At 34.2% G+C, this 25,457-nt stretch overlaps 1 protein-coding gene across 6 annotated transcripts in view; it reads right to left on the reverse strand.

Moving 5' to 3' along the window:
- erbb4b (erb-b2 receptor tyrosine kinase 4b) overlaps positions 1–25,457 on the reverse strand; it is a 655,930-nt gene that overhangs the window by 320,689 nt on the left and 309,784 nt on the right. For all 6 annotated transcript variants that reach the window (XM_087268193.1, XM_087268191.1, XM_087268190.1 and 3 more), the window contains one exon: positions 14,605–14,756. In XM_087268193.1, the coding sequence (XP_087124319.1) occupies positions 14,605–14,661 (57 nt within the window). In that variant the 5' untranslated portion in view covers positions 14,662–14,756. The remainder of the gene's footprint in view (positions 1–14,604; positions 14,757–25,457) is intronic.

Raw genomic sequence — 25,457 nt, forward strand, 5'->3', positions numbered from 1 at the left:
ACTGCTATGAGATTGTGTTGAAATTGGGATACAGCAACATTTTTTGTACAGTAGTTTCCTCAAGAGTGGTGTGAAGCGACAGAGGAATGATGGATCTAACTGTAATGAAGGTGTCCATCAGGGCTTGTAGCATCATTAGTGGGCTCTGTGAGAGGAGGATGTGCCCTGACTGCAGCTCATACATCTTCCTGACACAGACCCTGTGAACTTCAGCCCTGCTCACTAAACACTGACCCGGCCATTATCAAACACATGACCGGCACAACCTCAGCAGTGCTTTCCTGCTGCGAGGAGTGCAGGGTCAAACACATCACACATGAATGAGCTAATCTACCACAACTTGGACTGAGTTTCCATCCGTGAGTGTGCTCATGCTGACAACGCATGCGAAACCTTAAAATTTCTGAATTACATTTATCAGTTTATATTATTGTTAGACAGATTAATAACCATATTTTAACAGTCAGAATGTCCACAATTTTCTATCAATCTCACAACTTTCCTGATTAGCCTAAACATACTGTACAGTTAGCTTAAACATAAGTGTAATATGTAAGTACAATGCACTTAATGAATTTTTAATCTGCTGCTGCTTAATATTTAGTATGTTGTTAATAGGTATTAAGTTAATAGGTAGTAGTTAGGTTTAGTTATTTTTATTTTATTTAATAATTTTTTGAACAGGGACAGTGCACATTAATTAGCAAAACTGCAAATGCACCAAAATTAGCCAAAAGCCTATTTTTCTTCCGTTGTACCTGGACAGACTGTCACCCTAAAACCAATACACAATTCATACAATGAACCAAGCATAACTAAGCACTACTAAAACGGACATAGTGAAAAAGATTTGAATGAATATAATGTAAAGAAACAAAATAAACTAAAACACCAACAATATGTAAAGGAGATAAGAGAAGGTAAAACCTATTCAAACAACTAATCGTACTGGGTAGGATTATGAATGTAGTATAAGATCATGCAGATTATTCATTTTATAAATATTAATAAAGAGTCAATATCCTAATAAAGGACAGGTAAATAAGTCACTAGTTATTAGTGAGTATAGGTAATTGAAATAAAATTAAGTGTTACTAAAATGATACACTTTTTTTCAGACACCAACATTTTAATTACAATAATTATGAATAAATTTTGCTTTCCACTCCTATTATATATATATATATATATATATATATATATATATATATATATATATATATATATATATATATATATATATATATATATAAAATGAAAAAAAAAACTCTACTTATGGCCTATGGACGCTTTTGCTTGAGTTTTCCGTTAACGCCCCATAAGGGTGCCAATGTGATGGTGCACACCAACGCGCAAAATGACAGGCATAAAGGGTGTAATTTTTTTTAAAAACGCCTCATTTTTTTGACACACCGTGTCAAAACCTTCTCCACCAATCAGATTGACACTTTTGTTCATGTGCATGGAGCACTGAAGTTTTAGTAAACAGCTCTTGGAGAAGATGCCCAGAGGCGATATGAACGTGGAGCTGCTTATTGCACAGGTGAACAATAATCATTTCTTCATCGCTAGAGCTGGAGCTGCTACTTAAACCATCCATACTTGTTTGAATAGCCAGCAACTCTAACAAGCGAGTCAACATTCTGTCTTTCTCTTCTGTGTTACAAGTGGGTGTCAGAAGCTTAAAATTCTGTAGCGCCATCTAACGTCAAGGAGTGATTTTGCATACTCTTCTGCTCAACGTCAGTGAAAATCGATTGGGTTTGAATCCGGAAAAACATCTCGAAAAATGCTGGCGATAAAGCATCCAGGTGTGTGCGAGCCTCTAGGTAAGAAAAAAAAAAAAAAACATTCGCTGAATTAATAATTGGATGGCCAGAAGAATGAACAAAATCCTTATGAAACTTTTTAAAATTAATTGTATTATGTCAAATATGAGGCATACTGTACGCCTAAACTGTGATATAAAAGTGCCAGGTTTCAAGTCCCAATCACCTTACTTTTTTACTATAAAAAGGCAGGGAAAGACTTACTTGTACAAATCTCTTTGATATGAAAAAAATTTCATTTCTAAATGCAACTCAGCAGAGGATTTACTCTAACAGGTCCTCATATACTAGACAAACAAACTCTTAACAGCATGTAGAATAGTGCATTCATAAATATCTGTGATGAGCAGATAGGTAAATACAGAATACAAGTAAACTTTTTTTCTGCCTTTTAAAAAACACACAATGCCCTGGACTAAAAAAAAGCTGCTCCCTATCCACAAAAGACAGTTAAACCATCTACTGACAATCACTGTGTATGCCAAAAACACACATGTACTTAAACTACAGTAAACAAGATGCTATATGCGTGCCTGTTGTCTCACTGTATGACTGTTTCTTCTTTAGCTTTTTCTTCCTCATGGTCTCCTGAGGTGGACGACGCTCATCATTACATGGAGTGAAACACATCCCCGACTGCAGCCGAGCCTTTGTGAATATGAACCTGTGCTGACATTCGCCGCAGGCAGGAGAAGTGTGGAGACCATGAGTGAGAAACGGGTCTCTCTCATCCTCATCTTTTTTTTTCTTTTTTACATGCATGCGTGGGAGTGTTTATTTCTTTCAAAACAGCATTAAACTGTGCCTGCATAAGCATGAGGTAAAAAAAAAAAAAAGTTTCAGTGATGCTAAGCACAATGTTAGACAGAACTGAAATTTTCAAGTGACAGACTGTGATCAGTGATTAATTATTGCATGTAATGTATAAATGTAAATAAAAATGTCCTGGCATGTTGATATTTTAACAACAAATACCCAAATACATCGTCCAAAATGTCACTTTATTATGTTTATTATGTTTTTATTTTCAATATCAATAATAATAATAATAATAATAATAATAATAATAATAATAATAATAATAATGTTTTGATCTACAGTCACAATATTCATTGGTATGCTTTACAATTATTATTTTATTTTATTTTTATTTATTTTGTTTGTTACTAAATCTGTTTATCATTCAGAATAAAACAAGTAATACAAAACACACAGTATATAAATGTTCAATGACTACTTCATCCAAATTAAAATGTATCTTTCATTTCAGTTTAATATTACTGGTTTAATTCTTCAAGTAATACATTTTATGTTCAAAACAGTCAGATATAAATGTTTTTGATTAAGAGCTCAACTATGAAATATGTGTTTTGATCAATGCTAAATTGTGGTTATTCACCCAGGTCAGTGCATGTGTATTAATTTTAAACAGAAACTCAGTATGCTTGGCACTTTCATGAACTTAAAAAAATTGTGTTTAAGGCAAAATTATTATTTTTTTCAAATGACCAAATTTAAATGTAAAATCATTACATTTTATGGGAATTGCTGGTTCAAGCTATACTTTCTTGTTTAGAACAAAAAGAGAACTTAAATTAATTGACTTTATTCAACAAGACCAATATGATTTGTACCAGGTTATTTTTTTCACATTCTTGTGGAGACTTGTGGCAAATTATTTATTTTTCATTGGGTAAGTGATAATATTTAGATGTGAACCATAACTCAATTTTTTTTTTAATTGGATGAATGAAAGCTTTTTTCCCAGTGCATAAAAACAACAACAAAAACTACTACTACTACTACTACTACTACTACTAGTACTACTATTACTACTGTTGCTGCTACTGCTAATGATAAATGTAATAATAATAATAATAATAATAATAGTGGTAGTAGTAGTAGCTTTTTGTATCTAGCAGTCAAGATAAACGCAGATATTTTGTGAAATTTGCATTTCTGTGTCCTCTAATTGCACCGATACAAATGATTCCCAGAGCATGTGAAATTCTCCTCCTCCCTCATGCTCCATCTCTCTCCGCCCTTCTTAAGCCTGTCTTCATGTCATATTAAAGTGATGGAAATGAACTTGAGAGTTTGCTAATTGCGATTGTCAATCCCATCCAGGCAGAGCTGAAAGACACGGACTCCCAAACACTTCATCAGTCTTCATTAATATTGAAGGGCGCTGTGAAAATATCTCTCCGATCGCAGCTGATCTAACACAGCATTCGAGATTTGGAAAAAAAAAAATTGTGTAAAGTAATTCAACTTCATTATTGTACTTTAATGTGCATTTCAGAAACAAAATAGAAACTGACATTGCTTAATTATATTTCTAATGCAGAAAAGTCAACTTTATTTCTTATTTACAGTTTAATTTTGACCTTCAAAGTCTGTTAGGTTTTTACATTACTTCATGATGATTTCACTAAGCTACAGCTCAATTAAATTCCATTTCTGTCCAAATTGTACAAAAAATATATATCTTTAATTAACAGTTTCCATATTTAGAGATTCACAAGTGGTTTCTATTTATCTACGATTGTGAATTGAATTATGAGACCGTAATGTCTGCTCTGTTGATATTTGATGCTGAAAATTCAATATAGTTAAATAATATTTTATTGTGTAAGAAATAATATATAAAGAAATTAATCTGTAAAATAACAGATTGTGGCAGTTTATTACAAGGTTTTTGTAGAGCAATTTACAACAAAAACCCACACAATATATCACTTTAAACTATTAAAGGTGATATTTGTAAGTTTGACACCCAGATGTTAAACTAGGTATTGTACACCTGGTTCAAAACACACACAAGAGCAGGTTGCCAGATTGACGACAGCCAACACATATCAGTGGTTTCAGCATCTACATTTAAAAATGTTAAAGAGGTTTAATATGTATTAATTAGATTGTAAACCTTACCATTTGGAGGAGTGCAGTGAGTGTACTATTTCATGCTTCCGAATAGTTGTATTTAAATTTCTGTCATGTTTCGTCTGGTGCGAACAGCCCAAATTGCTTATCACATCATATAGCGTGTTGTCAAAACACGGGGTTACAATGTAACCTGCTCACCTAATGTTTACGTTTGTAATGTTTATGTTATTATCTAATTAATAATCACCTCATGTGGAACTCTGAATCTGCGTCTCATTTCAGAGTCTGCTACTGTCGACTGGAGGTTGCATTTTTGGTCACGGACAAATGTTTTGAGAACCTTATGACTAGGGCCAGACCGAACCTGCAGACAATTTTTCTATTTTGTTTTATTAGAGATTTAAGAGTATTAAAACAAAGAAAACTTAATGCACGAAATGAAAAAAAAAAATTACACATTTTTAGATTTTATTTATTGTTCACAATAAAAATCCAACTAGATCCACTTATTTGGTAAACAAAGCAAGTCTCTCATAAAAAAAAAAAATATATATATATATATATATATATATATATATATATATATATATATATATATATATATATATATATATATATATATATATAAAAATATATATTACATTACAAACTGTATTGAAAATAAATCATATATAAATTGTAATATTATTTTTATCATATCACAATAACATTAGTGAAATTAATTTCAAAACTGAATAAATATAAATGTACATACATTTACACAAGTAAATAAATAGACTCAATGATCGGCTAAAAATCTGTAGAAAAATGCGGATTTCTGCATGCGCAAATTCCGTATCGGCCTACTTATGACTAAATAAATCAAATACGCAGTTTTCCAGCAATGCAACCAGGGGTGCTTAAATATAATCGCCTGAACTGGCATTAGGTTAAAAGGAACAAAACAAAAGACAGCTGTTTCCGCATGTAACACATTTTCAAAGCAAAATATCTGACTTTAGCATTGATTTCCAGATAAACAAGAAAGTTCACTTGCAGTATGATGTTTCTTAAACATCTGCCAACATATTATGATATATTTATGCTTTAGAAGAGTCAAAAACTTACATACAGCACCTTTAAACATGATAATAAATGACACTTTTTCAAATTTTCAAGGTTAAAAGCTGTTGGAAAGAAGATCAAGGTCATATAATGCAAATCAAAAGCATAAATAAATGGGTAAAATAAAACATGAGTCACAAAATACAGAAAACTGCTAATTTACAGATTTCTTTTCTTTTTTTTTTTTTTTTTACAGTGTAACTCGATTTCATTTAACAGTTCCTCATCAACATTTTATATTTAGAGCAAACTTGCCTTATTTACCAAGCTATAAACAATAAAAAACAAATATCCAACAAATTATAATCAACCACTGAATTTAAAGCAGGAAAAAAGGCTTTCGATTTATTAGATGCTATCACTTATGTAAGCAGTAGACAATTTTATTTTAGGCTTTAGATAAACAAAAAGTTAAAAGCCGGTGAAGATACTTTTCAAATTTGTATCCTCTTAAAGTCTATGAGAGTAAATTGTATCTCATCTTCATAAGAATGAGCTGCATCTTCTCAGGGTTAAATGGAGTATTCGCATCCCACGCAACAACGGCTGCTTAGACAGTATTTGCCAGGAAAACTGTCCTCAAATGTTCGCTATATTCCAAGGTGAGTTTTATTTGAATCGATATTAAGAGTCAGCAAACAAATAAGAAAGTTTTTATGAAGTGGAGGTGAATGTTTCTGACAGCAGCAACCTTCGGCCCATCCGAGCTTAGAGATGCCTCAGGCTGTAAAAACAACGGAGGACATTGAGTTTCCTTCCCTCCGCCATTGTTTTATTTAGAAGTTGCTTATGTAAGATGCATTGTAGCCCACTTTATCTTTGTATGCTAATTCAAAAGCTCTAATAGCACTTCATTGATATGCTTGCATTCATTTCCCTAGCTAACAAAACTACCAATTGCATAACGTCTATTACTGACCTTTATCAATATCCTTATTATGCTATTTTATGCAGTTCATTCCACTGTGTGACCCTTAATAAATAAGGGACCATGTCAATGGAAAATGACTTAATGATTATGCTATTTTAAATGAACTTGGTTTTGAGGGTCTGATTTGAAGACTAAACGCCAGATGTTAAAATCACATGTAAAATATGTGGAACACACATGTGAATCAATGTTTTTGGAACATTTTTCAACATGAAACATATGCAATCTCATTTAAACTCATTTGATCATATTAAATCCGAGGATTTCACATGTGTTTTTTCTGAAATGGCAAGACTGATGGTAATCAGTAACAACCCAAAACAAGCTGTTTTAAGTCAGTTCTTATTTTTGGAGTCCCTAACATTATTTTTCACTCACTTTGTTAAGTTCTTGTGTTGTGTGATCATTTATTTTTTGCTAGTTTCTCTTTCACTCACTCTCTTCTCCCGGTTCCATTCATACAGTGGCTCCTATTGGCTCACTCTGGCCAGCTGTTGCCATGTGCCCCTCTGACGTCATCACACGGTCTCCAATACAGCCTCTGCCACCATGGTATAAAAGTGGTGTCAGGACACTACTTGCGAAGCCCGGGACACTTGAATTACTGTGTTGTGTTGTGTGTCAGTGAATTTGCTATCCATTTTCTGTTTGGGTTACAGTTTGGTATATGTCCACTTTTATTTGTCTATTCTCCATTTGTCTACCATCAGTGTTACGCACATCTGAGGTTTGAGAGCGGGACAGGTAAGAATGTCACGCGACATACATAGTGCACACGTGGGCTTTGAACATCACTTTTGTTAGACACACTAGGTAAGGGGCGTGCTTCACCTGCTGTGTAGGTTAGGTCAGAGACGTGAAGATTTTCTTTTCTTTCATTATTTCTTTCTTTCTTTCTTTCTTTCTTTCTTTCTTTCTTTCTTTCTTTCTTTCTTTCTTTCTTTCTTTCTTTCTTTCTTTCTTTCTTTCTTTCTTTCTTTCTTATTTATTATTTATATATATGGATAGTTAGGGTAGAGGTTAGGCCAGTATAGAATAGATTGTTTTGTTTTATTTATTTCTATTGTTTGGATGCCGCCTGTGTCTCATCTCTCCAACACTCCCATCTATCTGTACAAACATTTTGTGTCACAATTGTTGTCTGTAATTTTTAATAAATGTTTGTAAAGATTTATTGTTCTTTCTATATACATATTTTTTGCGCTTATTTTCACTATATTTGTAAATAAAACTCACTTTATTGTGAATATTGTTGATATTGTGTGTTTCACCCAAAAATGTATGTTACTCCCCTTGACTGACCATCTTTAAGAATGTAATACACTTTATTCTTTGAAACTTTGCAGATGTTTTACATTCATAAACATCTACATTATACTCCACATTACTCAAAAAACGGCACAACAGGGGTACAACAGTTTTTTGTTTTTGTTTTTTTTTTTGTGACCGTTGCTTAGAATCCATTGCATTCTTAAGTTTATTGTGTGACCCACCAGCCCCAATAATCTATGTATATATCATATTTTGTTTCTATTTGCTTTTTTTCTGTAAAAATTGATAAATGTTCTACTTATATTGTGATATTTCTGATACAAAAATTCTCAAATATTGGATAAAACATATATTTGTCTTTAAAACAGCTTAATAAAGATCATAATATTCAGTTGTATCCCACCTAGACATCACCATGTCCTGCAGTGCAGTGACGGGATACTAAACGGGATACAGCAAAGGATACTCACGTTAATATAACATAATTTTTGTGACACCGTACAACAAATAATGTTTTTACATTAATGTGAGGGTTGGGTTTAGGTCTGAGGTAGGGGTAGACACTAATGAAATACAATTAATGCGTAATTTAATAAGTAACATTAATACGTCTTGTTAACTTTTGATTGCAAGCTGTTGGATTTACATCACGTTTTGTCATACTTTTCTGCCAAATACATAAGGGTAAGCAACTGTTCATCTAGGAGAGGATTAGAGAAAACTATTCTAATAACAAACAATGTGTTTCGAACATGAACAGCACATCGTCCAGTTATATTGAAAAATTAGATAAAATTATTGTCGCCTCCATAGACATCTGTGGGTATTTTACAAACCTTAAATGGTCTGTTTTGCTTGTAGTCATATTTTTTTTTTTAACAAAGTTTATTGGTTTGAAAGCACAAATAAATTTTGATTTATGACAGGCACTGTGTACCTCTTTTTTGAGCCTCAACGTGTACCGTAGGATTTGAATTTTAGCAGTTGATGATGTGGCTCTAGTGCTAATTACACCGGCTGATCACACTGGTGTGATTGTATATTTTGAAGAAAGCTGAATACCTGTAGCCATTGACTTTTTTTTTCCTACATTGGAGGTCAATGATTACAGGTTTTTAGTTTTCTTCAAAATATATTATTTTGTGTTCAAAAGAAGAAGAAAAAGCTAAAAATCAGAGTGAGTAAATAGTAAGGATGTTTTCATTTCAGGGTGAATTATCTCTTTAATATGTAGTTCAGCTGTCTGTGAACCTTTGCAAATTAATTATATTACAATGTTTCCAATGCTTCTACATTACTTACTCTGAAAATCTGCGAAATGTCATTGATTGTTGAAGGTCTTTCACCCTTCAGCAAAGTCACGGCAGTGCAATCGTGCCAAAAGATAACTTACTTCAGTTCAGCTATTCTATACACACTGCTTTTTTTTGAAAATGCACTTTGACTAACTAGAATCGACAAAACGAGGAAAAGGAGGAAAAATATATTGAGAGAGAGAATAAATAGTCAATGAGAAATAGAGACTTGAAATTAAAAAAGAAGAACAGTTCTGGTCCATGTCAGGCTTCCATGGCAACGCTGTATGTAGTAATATTTCCAATCAGACCTCGCACTCTAGGCACTCTGCAGTATCTAATCTTCAGCCTAATGACATGCTGCCTTGTGGAAATATTTACGCTTTCCTCTCGGAAATGATAACCGGTTATTAACTCCATGTCAGCTCATTAAATTCAGAACTAAGCATATAACGCATTATATGCGGATGGAGGCCGGAAAATACAATCTACAAGAGGGTGTCAATTGGTGTTTTTGTTTTGAGCAAAAGAGAATGGCACGTTAAACAACTTATTCTGACATAGTGTAGAAAAGTCTTCCTAAATGCTAAAAATATAGCATCTGTTTAGCCAAAAATAAAGTGTTTTCATGGCCTCAAGATTCCACTCAAGCCAAGAGCAAAAACCTTATGGAAATTCCAAAAGTTTATGCAAACATCCAGTGTTTAAATTCAGCACAAATTGAAAATGTGCATGTGCATAATGGAAAGCAACTGTCCATGTGGACTGAACGATCACGCAGATAAATATTTATCTCTGAGATGCAACGCAACCTTTTAAAAGAGAAATACCGAAATTTCACGAGGGGCGTAAAATTACTGTTATTCATCACATGGTGGGTTTAATTCATCAGCCCTGAAGGCACGAGAAGATGAACTCTGTTTACCACTAAAGCTATTCTGGCTGTTTTGGAAGTGGCCATCAATCTCCAGCTATCTTTAAAAAGAAAGCATCAGTTTCAATCACCCAAGAGACGGCTAGTCAACTGCTGAAAAGATTCCTCTTCTCCTCCTCCTTGTCTTTTCAAGGTGAAGTTTTCCCCAAGTGACATGAAGACCCTGAGGGAGCGTGATATTAATGCTTTAAGATATGATAAAATCTACCAAAAATACACATGTGACTCCGCCCTTTGCCCCTGCTGTTGTTCTCAATTAAAAAGTTCAATTAACCTGCGCAACGAAGGCCTCTAGATACACCAAGACCTCATTGGCCTATAAAGATGGCAGTCTAAATGTTAAAGCATCCTCCCATGAGTGTTTTTTTATGGTGGTATATGATCCCCTATGGTGCGGCGAAATAAACATGAAGTGGGATAGATATTTAAGTACATAATAATTCTCTATAACCATTATTCCACTGAGTCTGAGCAATAATATGACTTTATTAGCGCTCTTACTTTGATATCAGTGATTGCATTGGCCAATATCCTCAGCGGGAAGCCAATGGTTGTTGTGCGCACTTGCACAGACTTTCTAACCCATAGGGTGGTGTTGTGTGTGTTTTTCTGGTGAAATAATTATCACTCATACTCCTCTAAGGAAAAAAAAACAAAACAATGGACCTGCAGGGCTGCCACCTGACTCAGAATGTGATTAGAGAAATACACTAAGGTCCTCTCTGTTAAAGCCCAGCGACTTTTATTTGTCTTGATAACAATGATTCAGATCATAATTTGTGTTTATCAACCCTCAAAACACTTATCTTTTTAATCTATAGTATCCATGTACATAAAGTTCAAGAAAATAAATCATTGTGTAACAATGTAAGCATGAATCATTATGTCAGTAAGGGGCCAGAAAATCAAATAAGTCAAATTAATAGAATCATTCAAGAATCATTTCAATTGGTTTTAAATTTTCTGAAAGTACTTAACTCAAAGGACAATTCAGTCATTAATTGAATACTGCTACCTTAGTGAATATATCATTCATACTGGTATTCGATTGATATTAGATTGATAACAAGGTTCAGTTCATGCAAAAGTTCATTCTGTTGAATCTTTTGAGCCTTTTTTAATAGACCAATCAAACCAGTTCATAAAACGAATTGTGAACAATTCCGTTTCCTTGGGCTTAGTTCCTGTTTTTTCATTGGTCATCACAGCAGAATAAACTGCCCAATTGTGTCACTATTTTTTTACACACTACTTAAGTGGGACCTAAAATAAAACTGACTGATCTTTGTAATGCATTTTACAAAACTGATATAAAAGATTCACTTACAGAAGCAGATTTAATGCTGTGAATTAAATGAACAAAGTGGATTTGAATATAAAGAAACAGAAAAGTCATTAATATTAGGATTGTGAGTCAACATATTCTGTATAAAGGCTTAATAATAATAATAATAATAACTTTAAAATGTTCATGAATAACTAATTGAGTAAAAAAAAACATATTTTGAATCAAGGAGAATAAACAGATTTTGCTTAACTAGATCCATCAGGGATAGCTGACAATTTACCCACCACCCACTATTTCAAACCTGCATGAGTTTTTTCTTTAGTTCAAAACTAAATATTGTCGTCTTGGAATTATAAGGTTCTATATGCATTCTAAATGATTTTGACAACATACTCTAAATATCTGAACAACACAGTTCATACAGTTGAAGTCAGAATTATTAGCCCCCCTGAATATTTAGCCCCCTTTTTATTTTTTTCCCCAATTTCTGTTTAACGGAGAGAAGATTTTTTTTTTCAACACATTTCACATATATTTTTAACAACTCTAGAATTTTTAACAATTCTAATAACTGATTTATTTTATATTTGCAATGATGACAGTACATAATATTTTACTGCTTTTTTTCAATGCACTTATATACAGCTTAAAATGACATTTAAAGGGTTAACTAGGTTAATTAGGTTAACTAGGCAAGTTATTGTTCAACAATGGTTTGTTCTGTAGACCTTCGAAAAAAAAAGTTTAACAATTTTAAAGAGGGCTAATAATTTTGACCGTAAAATGGGTTTTAAAAAAATTAAACTGCATTTCTTCTAGCCAAAATAAAACAAATTTTAAAAAAAAAATGATCGGGCATATTGTGAAAATTTTCTTGCTCTGTTAAACACCATTTGGGAAATAAAAAAATAAAATAATATTAAAAAAATAAAACAAATTCAAAGTGGGTATAATAATTCTGATTTCAACTGCACATGTTACGGCATTTAAATGTTTATTACTCAAACATAATCTAAATCATAAATTACATTTAAGGCCCTATACCGCATATCTCAGCTTCAACACACTTCATTTAAATTCACCAACATTTACCATTGAATCAAATAAAATCAATGTTAGTTAGTCTCAGGCTAGGCAAGGGATAGTAAGTAACTAGCAGGCAATCTTTTTACAAGGATGTCCAGAAAGGCTCAGCAGTCACGTCTTAACACACATTAGATGGACAATATTTACACCCGTGTTGTACTTGAAGAAAAGATCCCTGACCTTTCTCTGACAAGCCATTATCCTCATCATGGCACGGGCTGAAATGTGGAAGAAGAGACTATTGTGATGGAGGAAGGTGAGAAGGGAGGTCAGACTCCCATCACACTCCTTTTTTCTTCACTCGTGGTGGCTTATTCTTGAATCTTTTTAGTCAGCAAATCATTCACTTCAAAGCACTTACAAGTCAAAAGAATATCTCCTGTCTGAATTGCAGGGGTTTCTTTTTCATGGCTCCAAAGAATGACTATAGCATGAACAAATACCACAGAAGTGTAAAATGTATATCATTAGTTGACCCTATTGACCAAATATGTCCTTTAGTAAACAACTATACTGTATAGTATGCTACTCCTACTATGTCTGCCATGTCTGCTTTTCTGAGTAGATCTGATTTGATAGTTTCTTTTTTACCTGCTTAGAAATAAAATAAAATAAAATAAAATAAAATAAAATAAAATTAAATTAAATTAAATTAAATTAAATTAAATTAAATTAAATTAAAAATAATAATATAAAATAATTAAAATGGTTTATAAAATGGGTTTTACGCCTGTTTGGTCAAATATTTGGCCAGAACAAAAAAAATGCACTATAATGGGAAATATGTCTTCTAAGTCTTTGTGTGGAGTGAAAGAAATCTGATTTGAGAGTTTCTTAATTACCTGCTTAGATAAAATAAAAATTGACTATAAGTCAATTACTAAAATGCTCAATTAAATAATAAAAAAAAAAAAATAAAATAAATAAATAAATACATTTAATTGGTTTTCAATGGGGGCTGCACGGTGGTGCAGCGGGAAGCATGTTCGCCTCACAGCAAGAAGGTTGCTGGTTCGAGCCTTGGCTGGGTCAGTTGGCGTTTCTGTGTGGAGTTTGCATGTTCTCTTTCCCCCCACAAGTCCAAAGACATGCGGTACAGGTAAATTGGGTAGGCTAAATTGTCCATAGTGTGTATGTGTGTGAATGAGTGTGTATGGATGTGTCCAGGGCATCCGCTGCGTAAAACATATGCTAATAAGTTGGTGGTTCATTCCACTGTGGCGACCCTAGATTAATAAAGGGACAAAGAATTACAGAAAACTAAAATAAAAAAATAAATAAATAAAATGAATAAATAAATGTAATTAATTTAAAATATCCTGTCAGTTACTAAAAACAACAAACAAAGATTCCATTACATTTGATTCTGTTATTTAATTCATAGATGACACATTAAATAAAACATTTGCAAAAAGCTTAAAAAGGGGGGGCTTTCATGCCTGTTTTGTCAGATTTTTTTTTACACAAGAATGTATCATAACCAAAAAAATATTATTCATCCCCTTCAGAACCACATACACATATAAAAAGTATTATTCATAGCTGGCAAATACTGTAGTTGGTGATATCACTTAGTAAATTAACACCATTTTTTGTGGTCAACTGCATAATAGGCTTGCATACAAAAATATGCATCCTGCTAATATGGATTGTCAAAAGTCCAAATGGCTACAAAAAAATCGGATTCGATTATATGTATTTGTTTTATTTTTTAACTGTCTAAAAGAGATCAACACAATGTGATGATTCCAAATAAAGAATAATATGGTAAAGCAACCATTTAATTTGACTCACAATTTCAAAAAGCTTAATTTCTCCAATCACAATCAAACAAAGAGATGCTAAAATGACTCCGGTAAATCGAGAAAAATAAAAAGAACGCCTCATAGACACCAATATACAAAAATAAAAAAATGCAAAATAAATACAAACGCTGAGACATCCATAGAACCTTTAAAAAGCTCAAACAAAGCACTTACCCTAAGAAAAGACAGGTCACGGCTGCGATCAATGCTGGTGATCTCCAGATTCCCCATCACCACCTCACAGTTCTCATAGTATTTACGAAGGGTCCGATACTGCTGGTCCAGATCTGACAGAGTGCTCAGTTTATTTTCTGTGCCAGTGCATACTGCAAAAAGAAGAAAACAAAACACAAACATTACATTCTGATGCTGCAAACAACAGATGCAGGAACTGTTAGGCGCTTCAGATCATCCAGCAATGCAATTCAATCAGGCCTGAAGCTCCACTAAGAGAGACAAGGAGGCTCCGGCCCCAGACGGACAACTTGACAAGAAATTAAACAGAGCCATTTCTGCTCATCAAACACCTTGCACCAATCAAAGACATTTGCCATCTGTTGAATCAGCTGGCATTGCCTTTGAGCCAAGAGTCGAACCCTCCCTCTCACGCCTCAATGAACCACTGTCAAAACATCCACATCTATCCCACGCCACCCGCTCTGTGCCCGCCAGGAAACCGAAAGAGTCAGCACATGCATTGAAGCACCATATGATTAGACTAAGTGACAACGCGGCTACGCATCTTCCTATTATATTTGATATTCAGCTACAGCTGTTAGAGTAATGAATGTTATGCTACTTTCTTAACTTAGCAGAGACGTATTCATCATGTGCTTATTATCAGACTCACATACAGAATGAGGGGAGAATTTCCATTTCCTAGGCCACATCTGCGTGTCTTGATTTTAAAGTCAAATTTGACCCACAAATAAACTTTTGTCATCTATTGCTCAATCGTAAACAGTATTCTTGATATGATTTTGCTTGAAACACACGCACATGGTGACACAATGGTGCAGTAGGTAGTGCTGTCGCCTCACAGCAAAAAGGTTACTGGTTCGAGCCTTGGCCGGGTCAGTTGGCATTTCTGTGTGGAGCTTGTATGTTCTCCCTGCGTTTGTGTTGGTTTGCTCCGGGTGCTTTGGTTTTCCCCACAGACCAAAGACATGCGGTACAGGTGAATTGGGTAGGCTAAATTGTCCGTAGTGTATGAGTGTGAAACAACTTCCCAGAGATGGGTTGCAGCTGGAAGGGCATCCGCTGCATAAAACATATGCTGGATAAGTTGGCGGTTCATTTCACTGTGGCGACCCCAGATTTATAAAGGGACTAAGCCAAAAAGAAAATGAATGAACACATGCACATGTACACCTATCTTTATGGGGACTTCCCATATAGATGAAATGATTTTTATTTCCCAACCCTACCCCTAAACCCAATCCTCATAGAAGACAATCTGCAGTTTTACATTTTCAAAAGGCTTCAATCTGTGATTTATAAGTAGTTTGCTCTTGGGCACAAAACATTTTGAAAAAGTGTCCCCGCAAGGTCACAATTAGCTGGTATTTATATGCGTTACTGAAGTACTTGTGAGTATTAAGTGCCTACAACGGTGGGAACACAAGGTGCGTGCACACACACAAACACACACACACACACACACACAAAAATATATATATATATATTTATGCTGCGGGCGTCATGGTGGCACACTCGGTAGCACAATCGCCTCACAGCAAGAATGTCATTGGTTCGAGCCCGGCTGGGTCTAGTATTTGCTTCGGTTTCCCCACAGTCCAAAGACATGCAGTTTAGGTGAATTAACAAATTTGGCCGTAGTGTATGCGTATATGTATATACATATATATAGTATATGTATAAACCCCAAAAAAAAAAATGAATGAATGAATATTTGAATATGTCAAGTGCTATGACTTCGCATCAGTTTAATTCATAATTAAGTAGCTTTTTAAACTGGCTCAAATGATCATCAAAGCAATTTCGTTTAAAAGTAGGATTGTGAGAGAATTAGGTAGTGGTGTAAAGTAACAAATTGCAAATACTCACATTAATTGAGTAGTTCATCTCGGGAATTGTAATGTGCTAAATAGTTTCCAAATTGTGTATGTTTACTTTCCCTTGAATGCATTTTCAGAGCAATATCGGCACTTTTACTCTAGTACTTTCCTTCAACCTGCAGTCACTACTTTGTTTTTCTTTTCTATGTGAATTAGAAAAATCAGACCTGTGGCTCTTGTCCAATCAAATCACACATTGAAGGTAAATCGCCTCATAATGAACTACCTCAAAACATGGGCGATATATAATTGCAGCAAACTGTTTAGAAGCTTTAAAAGTGTATCAGGAAGATGTCCAAAATAGTCTTACGCAATGACCCAGAGACTGTTTAGATGCATGTTACTGATGAGAGAATAACGGATGTTTACTAGAATGCCGGAAATGGCCTTAAACACCCACATTACCAATATGATGCCTATCAGATGTTGTGCTTTGGGTGTCATACCTGATGAATAAACCAATATTATTAATATGACGCTGGTTTAAGATGTTATCTCGACGTTGGATTTGGTCATTTTCTAACACATCGTAAAATTAACCAAATATCGATGTCTTTTAACGTGGTTATTGGACAACAAAATAACATTGTCCTTAGACGCTGGCTAGACAATCAATTTTGGTCACCTGACATCACAACCTAAGTTTAACCTAGTATGAATGTCTTATGACGTGCCTGCTGGGCAATAACTAAATGCACTACTGAATGTTACGTTTACACACATCCACAAATTACATATAGAGTAAATGTATCAACTTTTACAGGGTAACACTCACTACTCTTAAGTACTTTTGACTCATACTTTGAGTAATTGTTACTACAGATACTTTTAATCTACTTGCATTACATTTTAGGCAAGTTATTGTACTTTTACTTAAGTATGATCTTCCAGTACTCTTTCCATCACAATTAGGACATGGGTTTATTTATTTTTTTTATTTGTTTGTTTGTTTGTTTGTTTGTTTGTTTATATTAGGGGTGAATTCAGGTCAACTGGGACAATTTTCCTTGGTCATATCAATGGCAAAAAATTGTCCCAAGTGATCTGATGTCCAAAATTTATTTTATTTGATAGTAAATTAAATATTTAATTAAATTAAATGTATTATTTAATTAAATCTCATTGCAGTCTCCATTATTTGCAAATAAAAAAACAGTAAAATAATTATGCTGACAAAAAACAATAGGGGATAATGAAAAACTAAATTTATAATTTGCTCATGAATCTCTTCTTTTTTTTCAACTACTAGATTCAAAACATTCACATTGTGTTTGATGATCAATATTTCCAAAAGATAAAATGTTTAAAACTTTTTAAAAAGGATATTTGGAACAAATGTCCTTCGTGTTTTGTTAGCTAAAGCCATGCAGGTTTACAACATATTTAGCAAATGATTAGAGAGTTACTTAATTTGCTAGTGAACTGTCAGCCACACTCTTCAAATGTACTGTTTATTTTTTTAAAACATTTTAATCAGATTAAATGCACTTTAAGAAGAGTATTTGATTTTTGAGGATGTTTATAAAGACCTCAAAGCTCTAATGACTTTATTTGTAATCAAGACAAGCACATAGCCAAATTATCAGAGAAGAAAAACCACAATGTATTTCTAATACTGAAAAAAAAAAAAAAAGAATTTGTGGGAAAAAAGAAACGGAAATATGTTCAAGTCATGTGTAAGACCTGACTGTTTTCAATAATCCTTCACATGCATTAGAGTAAGGGAGATGTTATGAAAGAAGCTTAGTCATAATAAATGTTTATTACACCTTCGGGGCTTCATTGTGAGATTACAGGTGAATTGTGGGGTATAATCTTGTTAAGGGAAGGTTCCTTGCTATACCATATTCTACAGCTTAAAAAAAGGTCCAGCAAGATCAAAAGCATGAAAAATAGGAAAAACATTCTCAAATAATGATATATAATAATAATAATAATAATGAACTTAAGGTCACGCTAATCTTTAGGTGCTAAAAAGTGTTTTCTTTATATATTTGCTACTATCTAAATAAATGTCAATTAAACAGTGTAAACGTCACAGCAAACTTGACACTCATTGATGGCCTATATTTCTTGCCAAGGGCCACAGAAGATGCTAAAATGAAGCACATATGCTTACAAGCTGTACCGTTTGTGTCTTGCTCAAAGAAAAACAAAACAAAACACACAGTCATGCTGGAGATACTGGCCCTCAGCAAACCTCCTCAGTGACGCAAACAGGCAAACAACACAAAGAAATGTCATCTTTATTTTCACTTCATGACTCTGATTTCAGCTCGACTGAACCTCTGTTATATTTTGTTATGTTACATCCGGAAGGATTGTGGCAGGAATCCCAAATCTACATTTTATATTGTTAGCAATTCACAATCTATGACAAGTCAGTAATAAATAGGTTTTTGATTATCAATACATACTGGATCATACCATTTGGCTAAAAAAAGTGCATTTCTTGGTGAGTGGACTTGACAAATCATTCGAAGAAACACTATATGAACTCAATGTTCACCTGTGAATGTATCACAAATCATGTTGCACTAAATATTAAATACATCTTTTACACAATATATAGCACAATATAGCTTGGTATTATGTAAAAGTACTTGTATAATATGTCTTAGGTTATGTGTATACAGTAGTTTAAATATCTATAATACACTCGCCGGCCACTTTATTAGGTACACCTTACTAGTACCGGGCTGGATTCTCTTTTGCTTTCAGAACTGTCTTAACTCTTCATTGAATAGATTCAACAAGGAATTGAGATCTGGTGACTGTGGAGTTTGCGTACAGTGAACGCATTGTCATGTTTAAGAAACTAGTCTGAGATGTAATGAGTGGTTATTTGAGTTACTGTTGCTTTTCTATCAGCCTTGAACCAGTCTGGTCATTCTCTTCTGACCTGTGGCATCAACAAGGCATTTGCACCCACATATCTGCCGCTCACTGAATATTTTCTCTTTTTCGGACCATTCTCTGTAAACCCTACAGATGGTTGTGTGTGAAAATCCTAGTAGATCAGCAGTTTCTGAAATACTCAGAGCAGCCAATGTGGCAGTGACCAGTGAGTGTATGAGTAATTAGTAGTAGGCATAGATTAAATATAAAGTTAAAAATTAAAATAATTGACTGGACTTCTGTTATATTTATGTTACTCCAGGACAGATTGTGACTGGAATCTCATATCTGGATTTTATAATATTAACAATCTATGATAAGTCAGCTCCTTACAGTCACTCCATAGCTTTAGAATAAAAGTAATGCATTTCCAGGTGTGCTCCACATAGGTGAGTGGGTTTGACAAACCACTGTGTTTTAAAATGGTATTTATACTGTATAGGTACCTTGCTACATTTTAAGCTTCAACAAATACATTTTTTTTTACCACTCTTTTTAGTAGCATATGTGGGAAATATATTATTCACTTTCATAGTTTGTAAACCCCAGAGGTGGAATTATTTCTATCACAAAAACAAGATTTGGAAAAAAGCTGACCTCCACAGAGAGAATAGAACATGAAGAGTTCTTAAGCACTAATCCTTGAATACTTTTATTCTTCATACGTTTTTGCAGACATATGGTGCTTGCAGAATAGATTTAAAGACCTCGGCAGCACCAACAACAACAAAAATCAATTGTTATTTGAAATAGTTTTAAAAACACACTGTTGTTGCTGTTTGATACTTCTGTAGCCTTAAAATACTGATAGAAAAAAAAAAACAACTACTGAAACAATAGTAAAACTATGTGTTGTCTAATATATTGTGTAACTAAAACACTCCAGTAAGTAAAAAACAAATAAAACATTTTAATGCATCTGATTGATTGATTGATTGATTGATTGATTGATTGATTGATTGATTGATTGATTGATTGATTGATTGATTGATTGATTGATTGATTGATTGATTGATTGATGTTAATATGTCTAAAATGTCTATTACACTCACTGGCCACTTTATTAGGTACATCTGTCTAACTGCTCATCAATGCAAACTTCTAAACAACTAATCACATGGCAGCAACTCATTGCATTTTAGCATGTAGACATGGAAGGATCAGTAAAGAGTACTAATGGACTATGTCAGAACATGGATTGGTTTCTTCCTCCATTTTACAAGTGTAAGTACGTGCGATTAATGTTGCTGCCTCTTTTACTCTAGCTTGCAAATGTATTTAGTTGTGATTTGTTACTTGTAACTGCGTGTACTGTATCAGGTTAACTCTCTATATTCTCATACCGCGTGTAAAGCCAGGTTGAAAACGCAATGTGTGCTGCTTTGTTTATGGACCTCTGAGGAGGAGGGTAATGTGTGTGTGTGTGTGTTGTGTGCTCTGAGGAGGAGCATAATGTGTGTGTGTGTGTGTGTGTGTGTGTGTGTGTGTGTGTGTGTGTGTGTGTGTGTGTGTGTGTGTTTGTGTGTGAAAAGAGCAGGTAGAGTGTGCTAGGAGATCTCCTTGCCAGTTACTGGAGTTTTTGCTCAGTAAAATAGTTAGTCGTCTGTATTTTCAAGTCCATCATCTGTATTCACATTTACCCAATGGCAGCCAAAATCCACGTCTTACACTATGAACCGTATATGCACTCTGACTACTTTTATGTTGTTGAAATGCTGCGCATTTCATTCTGTCTCGCGCTGAAGACTGACAGTGTTGACCAATCGCAACAGGCTGTCACCGGTCCAATCAGCATAGAGAGTCGCTGGGATAATTAGGTAAAAATAAATGCAGATTATAAGACCATGAAAGTGTTTTTTTGACCTTGCATGCATATTAGACTCGTTGGAGACCCTTACAACCAAAATATGACCCTATTTCAAGTATAATAGGGGCTCTTTAATATTGACCAAAATCTCTGAGGAATATTGCCAGTACCTTGTTGAATTTATCCCACAAAGGATTAAGGCGGTACTGAAGGCAAAAGTAGGTCCAACCTGGTACTAGTAAGGTGTACCTAATAAAGTGGCCATGAGCGAATGTATATTTCTTTGGCTTTTATGCTGACAAAAAAAAAAAAAAACTGTGCTTACATGAGCAAGATATTTGTTTTAATACAGTTTTTGAGTTTAAAGAGGGAAAAAAGCTTCTTTGTTTTATTTTTGAACCCTAAAGGTGGAATAATTTCTGTCACAAAAATGAACAGCTCTTAAGCACTGAGCCTTGAATAGCTTTTTATGCATTTTCAGACAAATAGTGTTTGCAGAATATAGCTTTAAAGACCAAAGCATCAATCTATGTTTGAAATAAATATAATTTAAAAAGGGTGTTGATGTTGCTTTGCTGCCTCGCGTGTAGTCTTTTATGAATTTTTAAGATTAAAAACTGGTGGCGCTGAAACATTTTTATTTAGTACTTTATGCGTTAATTTTCCTACTCCAGCACACTGAAGCGTACCTGATTCAATCCCACCATATGTCTAATGCATTTCATCAAAGAAATAAAATGCTCTCTTTCCGTACTCAGTCACAGATACACAAACAAAACGGTTCATCATCCCACCATAGTTCTAACTCCAGCCGGCCTTGCATTTGTCAAGGAGGTGTGTGTATATCCAACACGACCAGAATACAGAAAGCACTTCCTTATCACTGGGACAGTGAAAGATGCCTTTAGACGTGCATCTGAAAAGTGCAGCCAATGAGACTCAAACCAGCATCGCAACATACACTGTTCTTAAGACACAGGAAGGGGAAACCAAAAGAGAATTAAAAACAAGGTCATGTCAATATTTATTCACACATATGTGAGACTTAACCCAAATTAAATCATAACAATAACAACATTTGTGTGTGTGTGTGTGTGTGTGTGTGTGTGTGTGTGTGTGTGTGTGTGTGTGTGTGTGTGTGTGTGTGTGTGTGTGTGTACTCTCTGATTGCTAAGCTATGTTCACCATATAGAAAGTTGCAACTGTGTGTGTAATAATATTGGCAGAAGTCAGAGATTTCAATACTTTTAACTTTAAACTGTATCATTGATTTGGAGCTCACTAGCTTTTAGCAGATTTATTTTACAGTTTGCAACATAAAATGTGATTTTCATTTACAATAATAAATTCTAAACTTCAGGATTAGTAACTCATATTCCACATCAGTCTCAAGCACACACTTTGAGAGAATCTCCAGTTTGAGTAATTTCGAGTCAGTTTTACATTCACTGAATTGGTTTCCAGAGATTTGCTCTTACTAGATCATTTAAATCTGAGGAGTCGTTCACTATTGGCTTGCTCTGAATGAATTGTTTAAATCAGAAGTACTGTGCAAGGACCTTACATTTGTCACTATTTAAATAAACTACCTGATAAAAGTCTTGTCACCTATCCAAGTTTTAAAAACAACAAATAATAACTTGACTTCCAGTTGACCATTTGGTATCAGAAGTGGCTTATATGAAAGGCAAAGGCCTCTAGATTACGTAGATTCGATTACTCAAATAACATATTAATAAAGTCATCTGAAATGACAAAGAAAGTGTTCTTGCAGGACTCCCAGAGTTAATCAAGATTCTTTGGATTCATTTCAATGTCTCCTCCTTCATACATTTCAATCCGCTACTCATCCGCTTGCACTGGCTGCCAGTTGCTGCTCGCATCAAATTCAAAGCTCTGACGTTTGCTTACAAAGCGACTTCTGGCTTTGCTCCTTCTTATCTGCTCTCACTTCTGCAGATTTATGTGCCCACCAGAAACTTGCGTTCTGTGAATGAACATCGCCTCGTGGATCCATTCCAAAGAGGGAAGAAATCACTTTCCCGAACTCTTGCATTCAATCTGCCCAGTTTGTGGAATGAACTACCTAACTGCATCAGAACGGTTGAGTCACTCGCTGTCTTCAAGAATCGACTAAAAACTCAACTATTTAGTCTCCACTTTTCTTCCTAATCTGCAATTGCCTCTCTGGCTCCACCGCTAACTGTACTACAAAAAAAATAACAATAATAATTACCAATGTTTTGCTTCTTACACTTAACATTCCTGAAATTTGCCTACAGCACTTATCCATTGTTGCTCTTATAGTTGTGAAAATTGTTTCCTTGTCCTCATTTGTAAGTCGCTTTGGGTAAAAGCGTCTGCTAAATGACTAAATGTAAATGTAAATATGACCACCAACATGCTCAATAATGTTCATGTCTGGTGACTGGGCTGGCCCATCCTGGAGAACCTTGACCTTCTTTGCTTTCAGGAACTTTGATGTGGAGGCTGAAATATGAGAAGAAGTGCTATCCTGTTGAAGAATTTGCCCTCTGCTGTGGTTTGTAATTTAATGGGCAGCACAAATGACGTGTTACCTTAGACTGTTGATGTTGCCATGCACTCTGAAGATCTCTTAAGCCCCTATATTGAATATAACCACAAAAATAAATAAATAAAATTGAATAAAATAATAATAATAATAATAATAATAATAATAATAAGAATAATAAATAATAATTCCTTCACCAAACTTGACTGATTTCTGTGAAAATCTTGGGTCCATGCGGATTCCAATAGGTCTTCTGCAGTATTTGTGATGATCAGGATGCAGTTCAACAGATGGTTCATTGGAAAAATTGACTTTCTGCCACTTTTCCAAATGATCAACTAAAAGTCAAGTTATTATTTGTTGCTCTTACAATTGAGATCGACGACAACGCATTTGTCAGGTAGTGTATAGTGGGTTTGGTATATTGTGACGCTGGTAGCTGGTGGTGTTCTTTCTGACCAATCAGTGATCAGCAGTGTATATGTTTACCTGTTAAGTGTTCAGTCCATTTTTAAGTAAAACACAAGCTGTTCTGAATGCCATCAAGATCTGAATATATTTAAAAAGGCTGTGGATTGCAGGTAATAAAGTTTCAAATAAGGTTCAGTTTCTTGCACAAAAAAAATTGTTTCAATCATAACACCTCAATGTAGTTATGGTTATTAAATTGGTTGTTCCTGTATGTTTTTGACTCTCAAAATGACAGTACCAGTAGACTTGCATTTTCTGAATCACCAAGGATTACGGTTTCAGCTAAAAATCTTCTTTAATGTTCTACTGAAAAAAGCCACTTATCTTAGGCTGCCTGAGTAAATTACCAACAAATCCTAATTCCGGGCTTCTATTAAGACAAAGAATTGAAAAAAAAAAGAAACACTCAGAAATATGTGAGATGTGACCTCGATTAATCCTACAACACCTTCCACAAACACAAAAAATGTTTTTGATATCCAGTTTGACAAGGGACCAAAACATTTGTCAGCACACAAACAAATATATCCTTGGCGTTTCACATCACAACTGCTAATAAACAACTTCGACCTCAATTTCCATCAATTCTGATTCCATATTTACAAATATCCTCCTTGGAATTAAACACTTCTCCATCGCTCAATACATTTCATAAGCATCACACCAAATGACTTCATCAATGAAGTGCAGGGGCTTATTGAACATCAATATAAGTGGGGAAAGGAGTCGCCATCACCGAGGCTTATTGGACCTGCGGCAATGGCAGAAAAGGTCATGCCAATAGCCGGCAACTCATTGAACTAAATAAAGTTGCAAATGTCACTCTAGAAGTAAACATCATCAATACATTGACATAAAAGACGTGAGCTGATTGAAAGATTGGATGGTTGTACACTAATTTTGTTTATTTGAACTATTTAGGCCTATTTAAAATGAGCTACACTTACACAATTCTAGAGTTCTGGGAGAACGTAATTGTTTTATGTGTAATCCACTTACATTCGTAACTTAAGTTAACTATATTGATTATTTTTGTGTAGGATTGATGCAACACTTTAGTACAAGGAACAATTCTCACTATTAACTAAATAATTAGCATGCATTTTATTAAGATATTGCCTGTTTGTGTACTTATAAACAGTGTTGGGTGTAATTTCTTGCAAATTAATTAGTTACTGTAATTAAATTACTTTTCTGGTAAGGGATTACTTATTTATATCTAATCTTACACCTGCCTTAA

This window comes from Danio rerio, chromosome 9 (genome assembly GCF_052040795.2).
Source record: "Danio rerio strain M-AB ecotype USA chromosome 9, GRCz13ab, whole genome shotgun sequence".
In the NCBI taxonomy this organism is placed as follows: Eukaryota; Metazoa; Chordata; class Actinopteri; order Cypriniformes; family Danionidae; genus Danio; species Danio rerio.